General features: G+C 49.5%; 1 protein-coding gene across 11 annotated transcripts in view; it reads left to right on the forward strand.

Moving 5' to 3' along the window:
- The window catches only part of ATP11C (ATPase phospholipid transporting 11C (ATP11C blood group)), a 56316-nt gene that overhangs the window by 37496 nt on the left and 6624 nt on the right, over positions 1 to 12196 (forward strand). For 5 of the 11 annotated variants that reach the window (XM_077186204.1, XM_054641249.2, XM_054641247.2 and 2 more), the window contains exons 19-28: positions 528 to 791; positions 1118 to 1292; positions 1922 to 2024; positions 3228 to 3373; positions 3740 to 3799; positions 4831 to 4958; positions 7311 to 7446; positions 9245 to 9310; positions 10092 to 10195; positions 11600 to 11753. In XM_077186204.1, the coding sequence (XP_077042319.1) occupies positions 528 to 791; positions 1118 to 1292; positions 1922 to 2024; positions 3228 to 3373; positions 3740 to 3799; positions 4831 to 4958; positions 7311 to 7446; positions 9245 to 9310; positions 10092 to 10195; positions 11600 to 11753 (1336 nt within the window). Of the gene's footprint in view, positions 1 to 527; positions 792 to 1117; positions 1293 to 1921; positions 2025 to 3227; positions 3374 to 3739; positions 3800 to 4830; positions 4959 to 7310; positions 7447 to 8729; positions 9146 to 9244; positions 9311 to 10091; positions 10196 to 11599; positions 11754 to 12196 lie in introns of those variants that run through there. The other 6 variants (XR_013184322.1, XM_077186206.1, XM_054641252.2 and 3 more) reach the window with 3 other exon arrangements.

Raw genomic sequence — 12196 nt, forward strand, 5'->3', positions numbered from 1 at the left:
TGGCTGCAGCACCAGCACTGTGGTGCCTGTGGTTCCTCTGTGACGTGGCCCTGTGGCCTGGACTCGCCGTGGTGGAGCTGAGCATGCTGGCAGTGTCCAGGACAATTAATTACACCATGGCACAACCCATTTCACAGTGCCCTAGTTGCTTAAATTGGCTGGTGTAGTAGGAATTGGGATTTATTAATGAAACTACAGAAATACTTGCACTTCTGGAGAGTGAATTAAGCACACAGCATTTATTTGCACATCAAAACAAATTCAATTCCACATTCAGTCATAGTAACTGCAAGTGTAAATTAAACTCTTACTGTGAGGCCTAAGAGTCAAGAGTATAAAGCAGCGATTTCTCTTTTTGTCTGCAAATAAAAATTTGGTATTGCTGACTTGTAATCCTTATTCCTGTGGCAGTGGTCTCCCCAGCAGGGGAAAAGTCGATTCCCTTCTCTTGAGCTGGTGTTTTTGGGTGCAGAGCCAGGCTCAGGGCTGTGTGACAAGGCGGAGTGATGCTGTGCTTCTGTTCCCAGGCTGCAGGAGCAGCTGGCAGAGACCATCGAGGCCCTGCACGCAGCTGGCATGAAGGTCTGGGTGCTGACAGGAGACAAGATGGAGACGGCCAAGTCCACCTGCTACGCCTGCAGGCTGTTCCAGACCAGCACGGAGCTGCTGGAGCTGACGGCCAGGACGGTGGGCGAGAGCGACAGGAAGGAGGATCGGCTCCATGAGCTGCTGCTGGAGTACCACAAAAAGCTGATCCAGGACCTGCCCAAAGCCAGGGGTGGCCTGAAGAGGTGAGTGAGCCAGAGCACCCAGCCGTGCCCTTTTCAGATGCAGAGGTAGGACCGTGCTGGGGCCCTGGGTGCTTTAGACACTGTGAGTGGTTCCTTTGCTTTGCTCATCATCTCTGCTATCAATTGGCTTTGAACTTCATTGCACTGTTCCTTTAGTGAGGGCACGTGCTAAGCCTAAGCCTTTTAAAATTGCTAAGCCCCAAAAAATGGATGGGAAGAAGATTAACCCAAAGCCAGGTTGTTTGTTTTTTTTTCACTAAGATGATACCAGCAGCTAGGTTGAGTTAGTGTGTTGCAGTTTCAAACGTGTTCCTTGTTGTGCCCAGAAGCTGGACGTTGACTCAGGAGTATGGACTGATTATAGATGGCTCCACGCTGTCGCTGATACTCAACCCCTCTCAGGACTGTGGCTCCAGCAATTACAAAAGCATATTCCTGCAGATCTGCTTGAAGTGCACTGCAGTGCTCTGCTGCCGGATGGCTCCTCTGCAGAAAGCACAGGTATTTATTTACCTCTCACTGTGACACAGGCTGAATTCCTCAGCTGGGACTTCACCTGAGCATCCTAACCAAGCAGGACTTCTCCAGGCTGTGTGTAAGCCTTGTCTGAGCTTCAGGGCATGATGAAAGCACACCATTCTTTCAAATCTGAATGCAAACCCTTTGTTTAATGTGCTGGCAGGAACCCATAAACCCGGGCCAATTAGAAATAAACAAAACTTCCCAGTTTGCTCTTTTTTTTTTTCCTTTCCAAATTTGTCAAGTGGAGTTGGTGACTTCCTCACTGCAGCAGATGATGTCCCAGCCTGATAAGTGATGTGTTTCTGCTCCCTGGGATGCGTGAGAGAGCCCACCCTTGGGAGAGCAGGGTCTGGCAGAAGGGAAGAGCAGGATGTTGCTGCTGGGGTTTGTTTTTAAATCTTGTCCTTCAGCCCTGCACAGCTGGGTTGGGCTTTTGCTCTGGTTGTGACTGCACAGCAAGTAAAGAGGGCTTTTATTAACCTGAGCTCTCCAGGTGTTATATTGCTGCTGTAAAAGCCTGATTGCTTGTCCTTGGAGCAGTGGGAAGGTCTCTGGAGGCTTTTTAACAATTTTGGGTTCTGCTGCTGTCCTTTTTTAAAATCTCTTAGATTGTGCGAATGGTGAAGAACACAAAAGGAAGCCCGATAACCCTGTCAATAGGGGATGGTGCAAATGATGTCAGCATGATTCTGGAAGCACATGTTGGAATAGGTAAGAGTCCCTGGAATACCCATCTCACAGCCCAGACCTGTCTGCTCTGGCTGGGGCTCACTTCTGAGGTGCAGTTGGTGTTTCTGGTTGCACATGGCTAAACCAGTCCCACTGAAAAATGTGAGAAGTCTGCTCTTGCTTTCCTTGGAGGCAGAGTTTAACTCCAGATTAATGCTTGGGGTCACAGAATCATGGAGCAGTGTGGGTTGGAAGGGGCCTTTAAAGGGTCCAACCCTGCAGTGAGCAGGGAGATTTTCAGCTCCCTCCAGTTCCTCAGAGCTGTGTACAGCCTGACCTTGAGTGTGCCCAGGGACGGGGCACCCACAGCCTCTCTGGGCAGCCTGTGCCAATGTTTTACCATCCCTGCTGTGGAAGAGAGAGGTGAGATCATCACCTACTGCTCACCTGTGCTAGCACCATTCTCTGTGTCAGTGGCACACTGCAGATGGTGTTCCAAAACTCTGTGACCAGAGCAGTGGTGGGAAGGGTTGCTTGGGGCTCAGGGAAAAGGGGCACCAGCAGCAAACAGATGGTGGTTGGTGGCAGGGCAGTGGCAGGGCCAGGCTCCAGTGCCAGCTGGTGGCAGCAGCTCAGCACAGCAGCCACAGGGCTTTGTGGGGCCCAGTGTGCTGTGCCTGCCCTGTCCCTGTGACTGGCAGCAGCTGGAGACTCCTCCTGTCTGCAGGTGGTGTCTGAAATATGGGAGCCTCCTGTAATGCCACTGAGGAAGGGCCAGTGGGAGAGAAAGGGCACATTCTTCATTGGGGCTGTTGGAAATGCTGTGGTGCCTTCTAATGCAGGGAATCCAATGCAGTCCATCTGGATGTGGCTTTTGGGAGCAGAACAGCTCTGGGGGTGTCTCAGGAGGCTGAGCAGCTGCAGGGGAGTAACTGAGCTGTGTGAGATGCAGGCCAGCCCAGGGGAGCCAATTCCTTCTCTTCCATCAGGTTTGCCCAGACACCCTTCACCAGCTCTTACAGGAAATCACAGAGCAGCCTAAATATAGCTTAAAACCTCCAGAGGCAGGTCTGAGTGTTGTGGAGCCAAAACCACACAAAGTATTCGTGTTTGGTCTCCTGGGGCTCTCAGGAGGGAAGCTCAGCCTTTGTCCCTTTGAGGCACTGAGTGATGTGAGCAAACCCAGGGGGCAGCATCCAGATCCCAGCCCTTTGGGATTAACCCTTGCCATGCTTCTGTCTGCAGGGATAAAAGGCAAAGAAGGACGCCAGGCCTCCAGAAACAGTGACTATGCTGTGCCAAAGTTTAAACATTTAAGAAAACTGCTACTAGCACATGGGCATTTATATTATGTGAGAATAGCACACCTTGTACAGTATTTCTTCTATAAGGTAAGGGGCAGTGTACAGCTGATTTCTTTGTTTATCCTGTGCATTTCTTTGGCAGTAGAATAAAATAATAAACAGGAAAAAAATGTGTGGGATATTCTGTAGCTCTGTTTTCCCTCCCTGGGACAGGCTGTGCCTGCCATGTGCCTGTCCATTGAAAACAGTGCTCCCAGAGGAATGTGAGCATTCTAGTGTCTCCTGCAGGTACTAACTGCTCACAGATTGGTTTTGTGCTTGATTGAACGAGTGCCCTACCTTGTCTGATGTTGTAATGTCAGACACTAACGTCTGATAACAGGAAAAACTACTTGGGTGTAAACTGAGAAGTCAAGTGCTTCCCTGCTGACCATTTGTCTTTTGTTTTCCCAGAACCTTTGCTTCATTTTACCACAGTTTTTATACCAGTTCTTTTGTGGATTCTCACAGCAGGTAACTTCCACTAATTTGTCTATAAAGGCAAGATAAAAAGCAAGTGGCAGGATGAGGCCTCCTAGCAGAGGCTTGGCTTTTGGCATCCTGTCCCTTCACCACCTTGCTCTAGGGGACAGTAGGAGCTGGCCTTGTTGCTCAGCACCATATCTGGAACATAATATTTTGAGGCCATAACTGAAAAGAAAGCAATCTGCTTTCTTTCCTTTCCCATCCTCCAGCTGTAAGCACAGGTGGACACCTTCCTGAAGCAGTGAGAGAAGGGTTTGGCTGGTTTGTCAGTGCCTGATTTTGCTACTTCTGCTTTTCTTACAAGAACGAGTTTTGAGCAGTTTCTTGATGTTGTCTCCTCTGCTGCATTTCAGTGCATTAAAAATGTCACTCAGAAGGAAGAATGGTTCGTTCTTTCTGTCTTTTAAAAGAAGACACACAATGGGTGTTAGCAGAGCTTTGTTTAATCCAAGTAAACATCAGAGGGGCAGATCCATGTGTGAGTGGGTTCATGTGCTTGGAGACAGGAGCTTTGGCTTTCGTGTCAACTTAAGGGGCTTTTGTGTCTATTGGGGTTCAAAAGTGACAGGAAGAGTGAATGGTGAGAGAGAATTCTCTGCTTGTTTTGGCAGAAACACTTGCCTTTTTTTAAAAAAAGGAGCTATAGTTCCTCTAAACCAGTCTAGTCTTTAGAGAGCCACAGGAGGCATCAGATGTATTAATAGAAATGGCAGCACAGGAGCAGCAAGAGGAAAGCTGTGACAGGGGCTGTTCAGTCCTGTTTTTCTGGGGATAAGCTGGAGATGAGACCAGCCAGTTACAAAACTTCCTGCAGTGGGGCAGGTTCCTGGGCACTGCAGGTGCCTTGTGCCCCCTTGCACTGCACAGAGCACAGCTCCATCCAATGAGGCTGTGCTGGGTGACAAAGGAGGGGATCTGTGTGACAGAGGGTATGCAGAGGCTGGTAATTTATGGTTTCATTTCTTTGTGGAGAGGCCTTTTTCTGTCTGTCTCATGTAACCCTTTGTTCCTCCTCCCAGCCACTGTACGATGCTGCTTATCTGACCATGTACAACATCTGCTTCACATCACTGCCTATCCTGGCTTACAGCCTCCTGGAGCAGCACATCAGCATTGACACCCTGACCTCGGACCCTCAGCTCTACATGTGAGTACTGCTGGGCTGGGCAAGCCTCTGCTCACCTCTGTACCTGGGGTTTGAGTTGTCTGGGTGCAGGAGTGTAAGCAGGAGCAGGACAGGTGTCCCTGTCCTGGGATGGGGATCACCATGAAGGGCAGAAAAAGCCATTTCTGTCCCTCTGGCTCTGCTGTTCCTGCATTCAGGCTGAGCAGCCTTGTGTTTACTGCCTATTTCTGCTTGTTTATGCTCTCTGACAGTATCTGGTCTAGCAAACTGCACTGCTGTATCTCTGTGAAGGGTAAACTGTAGGTGGGATTCATCCAGAAGAAAATGGAGCTGTGAGTGTGGCCAGGCCATTCATTCACGTTACCTTTGAGCCAAGCACGTGATGGGGTGTGCAATGCAGGGAGGGGAGGTGCAGCCTTCAGGAGGAAAACAGATCCATTCATTTTCAGGAAGATGAATGTTTCTGAAGCCCAGCTCAGGCAGGTGGTTCTCAGCTTGTCTCAATGGATGTGGTCCCCCAGGCTTCCCCTCCACAGGCCAGGTCCCCTTGTCAGAACCCAGGGATCTCTGTTCATCAATCCACACACCGTGTCCTGCCACGTTGCCCAGGAAAAGGACAGCTTAGACTGTCTCCCTCTGCTTTGCCTGTTGTTTTCTCTCCTTGGTTGCAGCAGGGAGATGCTCCAAACTTCCCCAGAAACAGAGATGCTTTCCATCTTCCTGCCAGCCCTGCCCACACACGTGCTTGGGGCACCCTTCAGCAAAGACTAAGGAAGATGTTTTCTGGAGGAAGCCCCTCTCCAGGCCTCCCTGTTGCCAATTCCCTGGCCTGGCAGTCAGCTCAGCCCTGGGGAAGAAGCCAGGTCAGGGCTGCTCTGGGCAGTGGCCCGTGCCAGCCCTGCCACTGTGGTGTGATGCTCCTCAGCAGTGGAGGAGCTGTGTGTGGCACAGCTGTGCTCGAGCCAAGAGTGATCTCTGCAGACAGCAAAGGGAAAGGGAGTTACCAGGTGCCTGAAATACTGTGTGAACATTGCCTTAGGTATAGAAACAGCAGTGAATGCAGCAAGGGCTGTGAGGCTGGGAAGGGGCTTGGGTGGTTCTGAAGCAAACACTCAGGGCCATGATTGATTAGAGCTCTATATTCCCTCACGGTCTGGATATTTAACTAGCTTGGTAATTGAATATTGTGCGACAGAGAGCAGGAGCAGCAGCCCCTGTGCCTTCCCCTGGTGGGCTCTGGGCTGTGTGTGGAGGGGAACAGCCTGGCTGGGGTATTCAGAGTGTGCATGTGCTGCTGCTGCAGGAAGTGCTGAGCTGCTGCAGTGCAGATCCTGACTCTGGAAAACGCTGTTTACCACGAGCACTGCAGGACAGAAATGGGAATGCAAAACAGAGCTCACAGGGAGGAAGCTGCTTGTATTTTCTGTGCTTGCAGTACCCCACGCTTCCAGTCTGGTTTATCCTTGCTGGTCTCTCAGACCCACGTTGTGACATGTTAGAGTGTGGTCACAGCATCATCCTGTGTGGGTTTCAATAGGATCTCATTTCAGAAACTGCAGCTACACGAGCCCAGCACCACACAGGCGTGCAAAGTGCATCTTGCTGAAAGTGGATGTATTGCTTTAGGAGTTAAGGAGAATAATGCAGAAAAGGTGGGGACTTTACAGAAAGTAATGTGAAAAAATAATGATGCAGGGAGCTGTTTTTAACTCCCTCCTGCCCTGACAGCCACCCTCCACTCCCCAGGCCCTGTGTGTGGTCCCTGCAGAGCTCTGATCATGGCCCATCCATTTGCTGCTGCTGCCTCCATGCCAGATCTCATCCTGCATTCAGCCAGGAGCCTCCTGCTACAACCCCTGTGATAAAAACACCCACCATACAACTCAGGAGGTTATTTTCAGCCTGTGCAGAAAAACACCACCTCAGGGAACGGGACTTGCAGAGCTTTTCTCAGAAAAGGACTTTGTGCTTTCAACAAAAAGAGGGAAACACACCACGGATTTCATGCATCCCATACAGCTGCTCTTTAGCCTTACCCTGCTTTTAAAATTTAGCAGAAAATGTCAGTTACCATGGGCAGCATAGGGGCTGTAGGAGAGGTTCAGGACAGCATTGCCTCTGTTCACTTTGTGCTTTTTTCATCCAAGTTTTACTAGAGGAGAAAGACAAAACAATTCATATGCTGAACCTCTTGTGATTTGCCATGATCAGCAGCTGATATTAGAAGTGTTCTTTATGTCCTGACAGGTATTTCTGTGGTTTCCCCCCTTGGCTCCTCTGCAAGGGCTGGCTCCAAGCCCCCAGCCCTGCTGTGAGGAGCCTGCAGCACAGCCTGGCCTGTGCTGATGGTGCTGTTACTCCATCTCTTGGCAGGAAGGTGTCAGACAATGCCATGCTGCAGTGGAGGCCCTTCCTCTACTGGACCTTTCTGGGCGCCTTTGAAGGACTCGTGTTTTTCTTTGGGGTTTATTTTCTTTTCCAAAACTCGTCCTTGGAAGACAACGGAAAGGTAATGGCCCCAGAGAGAGGAAGATGAGTGTTTGTGTTGTGTGCTGCCTCTGATGTGCTGGCAGGGAATATCTGCTTGAGCTGTGCACTATGTCTCCAGTCTTGTCCAACAGTGGAGCCTTGCTTATGGTGTGATCCTGCAGCAAATGCTTGAAATAAAACCTTTCCAGATCGCCATGGAAACGGGGCAGAGCTGGTTCACTCACTAGGTAAAAGGACTGGGCTCACACTCAGCTCTGTTCAACACTCTGCACAGTGCTCTCCCCTCCTGTGTGGGATCCCAGGCACTGGCCCAGGGCAGGGCAGTGTCTGTCTGTCCTTCCAGCAGGGACAGCCTGGAGCTGAGCACGTGCTGGGCTGGTTGTGAGCAGCTGAGTTAGCCCCCCTTGCTGAGATGATGGTGCTCCCTAGGGCAGCCGTGGTGCAGGGCTCCTTGTGTGCTGTGCGTGCCTGGGGCTCTGGTTTCAGCCTCTTTGCCCCAGGGAGGGCTGGGCTGGCCTTTTGCTCTCTTTTGGAGCCAGCACAAGTCCTCAGCTGCTGGTGGCAGCAGGGTGTTGTTGTCCCTGCTGCCTGCTTGCTTGTGCCTCTGCTGTGGGGATGAGCACTTGCATTGCTGTGGGAGCTGCTGGGGTTAACTTGCACAGAAAGAGGAGGAAAAAAGATGGAGGGTTTTTTTATTTTTCCTTTTTTTCTCATTTTTTCTTATTTTGCTGGTTAACTGAGTACAGAGCAAATCACTAGTGCAGGGCAGCTGCTCAGATGGCCTGAGTGGTTTCAGGACCCTTTCCCCAAGGGAATATGCAGTGTGTTATTAGATCTTGGCTGATGGGAAACTTCTTTACACCATCACAAGTGACCCCTGAAAACATCAAAACTCTTTTTAGTGGCTAACACTTGGAGAGAAGCTGATGAAATTTCTATATGTACATCCATACACTGCATCACTGCCAGCACTTATGGCCCCAGTATATGCAGCCAAGCCCCTGTATTGTCAGATCAGTGCTCTTCTGTATCTGTAGCCATTCTGGTTGGATTGGAATGAAACACGAAGCACTGATGTGTTCTGCAAATGCCTTCAGAGGTTAAATCTATGTGGCACTGCAATAAGATCTGTGGTTATGTCCTGTTCTGTAAACACTTATGCCTGTAAGAACTGCTACCAGCAATTGTTCATAATATCCATGTATGTTTGATTGACTCGTTTTTCACTCCTATTGACTTTAATTTTTTTGCATTTTTTGGAAACTTTTACATTTCACTTTCTGTTTTAATGTATGCATTCAGAACTTGACAGCCTTTGGTAAGCATCTCTCCCATTCATTGCCATCACTGGATTTATAGACAGTATCTGCTTTCCTTTGTGTGCATAGTCCCCAGTACCCACAAACAAACCAGCTGGGACAGCACCAGTACCCACTGGTGCCTTCTGCAAGGGGACTGCAGAGATGATGATGATGATGATGATGATGGGTGTGGCGAGAAAGCAGAAACTGAGTAAATGGCCAAGAAACGCTGAGCTGCAGGTGGTGCAGTGACTCGTGTCCTCATTGACATTGCTGTTAGTAGGAGGCTGTCCCTGTCACGTCCCAGCTCTGTCCCCTGTCTGTCTGTGGCACTGCATGGCTCAGGGTGGCGTGCGAGGCGCGTGCCGGGAGCTGCCGCGCGCCCGTGTCCCTGTCCCGTGGCTCTGTGGCTCTGTGGCTCTGTCCCTGCCCTCCCCTGCTCCCTGCCCGTCCCTGTCCCCGTGCTGTGCCTGCCCAGGAGGCCAGGACGCTGTGGCAGTGCCGTGTGTTTTGCAGGTGTTTGGGAACTGGACCTTTGGGACCATTGTCTTCACCGTGCTGGTGTTCACCGTCACTCTCAAGGTCAGCACCTCCCTCCCTTCCTTCTCGGGCACTCCTTGCAGGCCTTTCCAAGGCTGGTGTGCACTGTGAAACCGTGGGCTGGATGTGCTCAAGTGTCTGAGTATTTCCCACCACACTTAAATCTTCTCCCATAGAGGCAGAACCTGCTTATACTTTCCTTTGTGTAGTCTGTGCTCTTTTAGTGTTTGTTTTGTTTAAGTTATTTTTCTATTTTTCCCCTCTTTTGAGGACTGCAGTTGGTTACGGTTGACTTTTCCTCACACTTTCACCTCTTGATGTTTAGTTCCAGCAAGAGGAGAGGAGCAATAGAGAATTTGGGTTTGTCCACCTTGTTTCAGACAAGGCTGAGTGCCAAAGTGATCACAAAAGCACATGTGTCAAATAACAATAGCAAATCTATTTTGTTTCATGGAGCTTTCCAGAACAAACTGTTTGCATAAGACCTTACAAAAGGTCTTTTGTGTTTGGTTCAGGACAGCAGGTGGTGACAAGAGGCAATTACAATCCCTGTAACCTTTAGATGTTTCTTTCCTGTAGGATCAGGGGTTGCATCAAATTTATTCCATTTAATAGTGTCAGTTACAATTAGAACGCCACTGTTTCCCTGCTAACATTGTGCCAGACTGTGGACATTGAAAATGTTTTTCCTGGTGCCCATATGCACAGAGGTAGCTGTTTGGAGAACCTTCAGCCTTAATGTGAAACCAGTCTGAAATGTCACATAAATACAATGCAATGCACTGTGCATCTAAAGCCTGTTTTTGTCTCCTTGTTCCCACAGCTAGCGTTAGATACCCGATTCTGGACGTGGATGAACCACTTTGTGATTTGGGGCTCCCTTGCTTTCTATGTGTTTTTCTCATTCTTTTGGGGAGGAGTCATTTGGCAAGTACCGTTCCCTTTCCCCTCGGTTAGGGCAGTGCCCAGTGCTGGCTTTGGCAGTGCAGCACCCCCTCCTCAGGGCATCCTGAGACTGGCAGGTGCCAGGGGCTGCTCCTTCCCCTGCTGGCTGGACAGGGCTGCCTCCCCCACAGCCCCAAGGGCAGGGCTGGAGGAGGGCTGCTGCACCATGAGAGCTGTGGGAGGAGGCTCAGCCCAGCAGAGGGAAGAGCCTCCAAGAGAGAACACCCTGGGCATCATCCAGGTGCTCGGCCTGGGCACGAGGTGTTTGCTTTTCTGCTGCTTGAGGCTCTTGTCTTTGTTGGGGGGTTCTAGAGGAAACCTTTTAGGGTCTGTTTGTGCATGTGGAGGAGAGAGACAGAAAGAACTTGTGGTGGGAAGAACCTCAGTGAAACAGAAGGAGCAGGTGAGGCAGATGCAGGGCAAAGGGGACCTGGTCCTCTGGGACAGAGGGGAAAATAAGCAGGAGAAAGCCAGGTCCTGGTGTTGAAATGATGGATCTGAGTAGGAGAAGTTCTCATTGATGTGAGTGCACCCAGGATTGTAGGTTTCATGTGTTGCAAAAGCAGGTGACATTAGTACATTACAAACATGACAGTTTTGGATTTCCTGTGCTGCAGTCAATGTTCAGTTGACATTCACAGCACCTCTGTTTTACACCTTTGCTTTGCCATGGGATATTGGCTGGATCCCTGATCCAGCAACCTGCTAATAAGGATGTGAAACAGATTTCAGTATTTTGTGTGGAGGTCACAAGCTTTAGCTCTTCAGTTAACTCTTGCTGACCAACAGATCCAGATCTGCAATCTGGCCACATCTCTATCCTAAATGTGAATCTTCTACTGAAAACTCTTCCTACTGTTTAACTTGCATAGCTCAATATTTTTGATCTAACAGTAAGCAGAAACAGCTTGGGGATCCTTGTCATGAGTTACTGATGAGGTGTTTTTCACAAGCAGCTCTTGGTTGCTCTCCCTCATCAAGGAAAGGAGGAAGGGGCAAATAACCTGTTGTGACTGGGAGACTCTGGATTTCCCCTGTCAAAACCAAACCAGAAGCTATAGCCAAGCCTGACACTGAAATAAAATGTCCTGATTTTTGATGAGGTGAATAATTTATCAGTGATGGTGGCTAAATTCAAACCCCTTCCCACCCTGAAAAGAAACAGCCGTGGAAGATGCAAAATGGATCATGGCACTTTTAGAAACAGTGCAGCTGGAGGCAGGAGATGCATTAGGAGAAGGATGGACAGTGTGTTTCTGTGCTGTATCCATCTGTGTCTGAAAGGGAGGCAGAACTGCTAATAGCTTTACCTGAAGTCTCCTTTGGTTCTGATCTTCTTGGAAAACCCATGTTAACCAGAATTTATTTGTATCCTTTCTTTTTCAGGCCTTTCTTGAAGCAGCAAAGAATGTATTTTGTATTTGCTCATATGCTGACTTCTGTTTCCACATGGCTGGCAATAATTCTCCTGATCTTTATCAGCCTTTTCCCAGAAATTCTTCTAATAGTTTTAAAAAATATAAAAGAGAAAAATCATCAGGTAAGGAACGGAGGTGATGTATCACACTGTGTTTTTAGGAAGACTGTTCTTACCCTTAGGCACCAGATGTGAACCTTTAACAATAGCACATACCACTCATGTCTCAAGGAAGGCTTTCTAGAGTCTTGCCTTGCTCTTTCACATGTCCAAAAGTTATTCTAAAAATCCTGCCTAGATCTGCAGCAGGGAGAGAGTCAAGCTGTGCCTTCCCTGGGTGGGAATGTGGTGTCTCCTAGAGAAGAGCATAGGCCTTGTCCAGCCTGAACTGATCACCAGACACCCTTTATCTTGTCCTGGGAAGAGCTGTTTGTTTTTGTGTCAGAACAGCAGGGCTGCTCCCCTGGCTGTGTCCCCAGGTGCTGTGCAGTGGGAGCAGGGTCAGCTCTGCTCACACCTGGGGTTTTCCTGTGCCAGGGCTGCAGCAGGGCACAGCTGAAGGGGCG

This window comes from Agelaius phoeniceus, chromosome 14, assembly GCF_051311805.1.
Source record: "Agelaius phoeniceus isolate bAgePho1 chromosome 14, bAgePho1.hap1, whole genome shotgun sequence".
NCBI classification, from domain to species: domain Eukaryota; kingdom Metazoa; phylum Chordata; class Aves; order Passeriformes; family Icteridae; genus Agelaius; species Agelaius phoeniceus.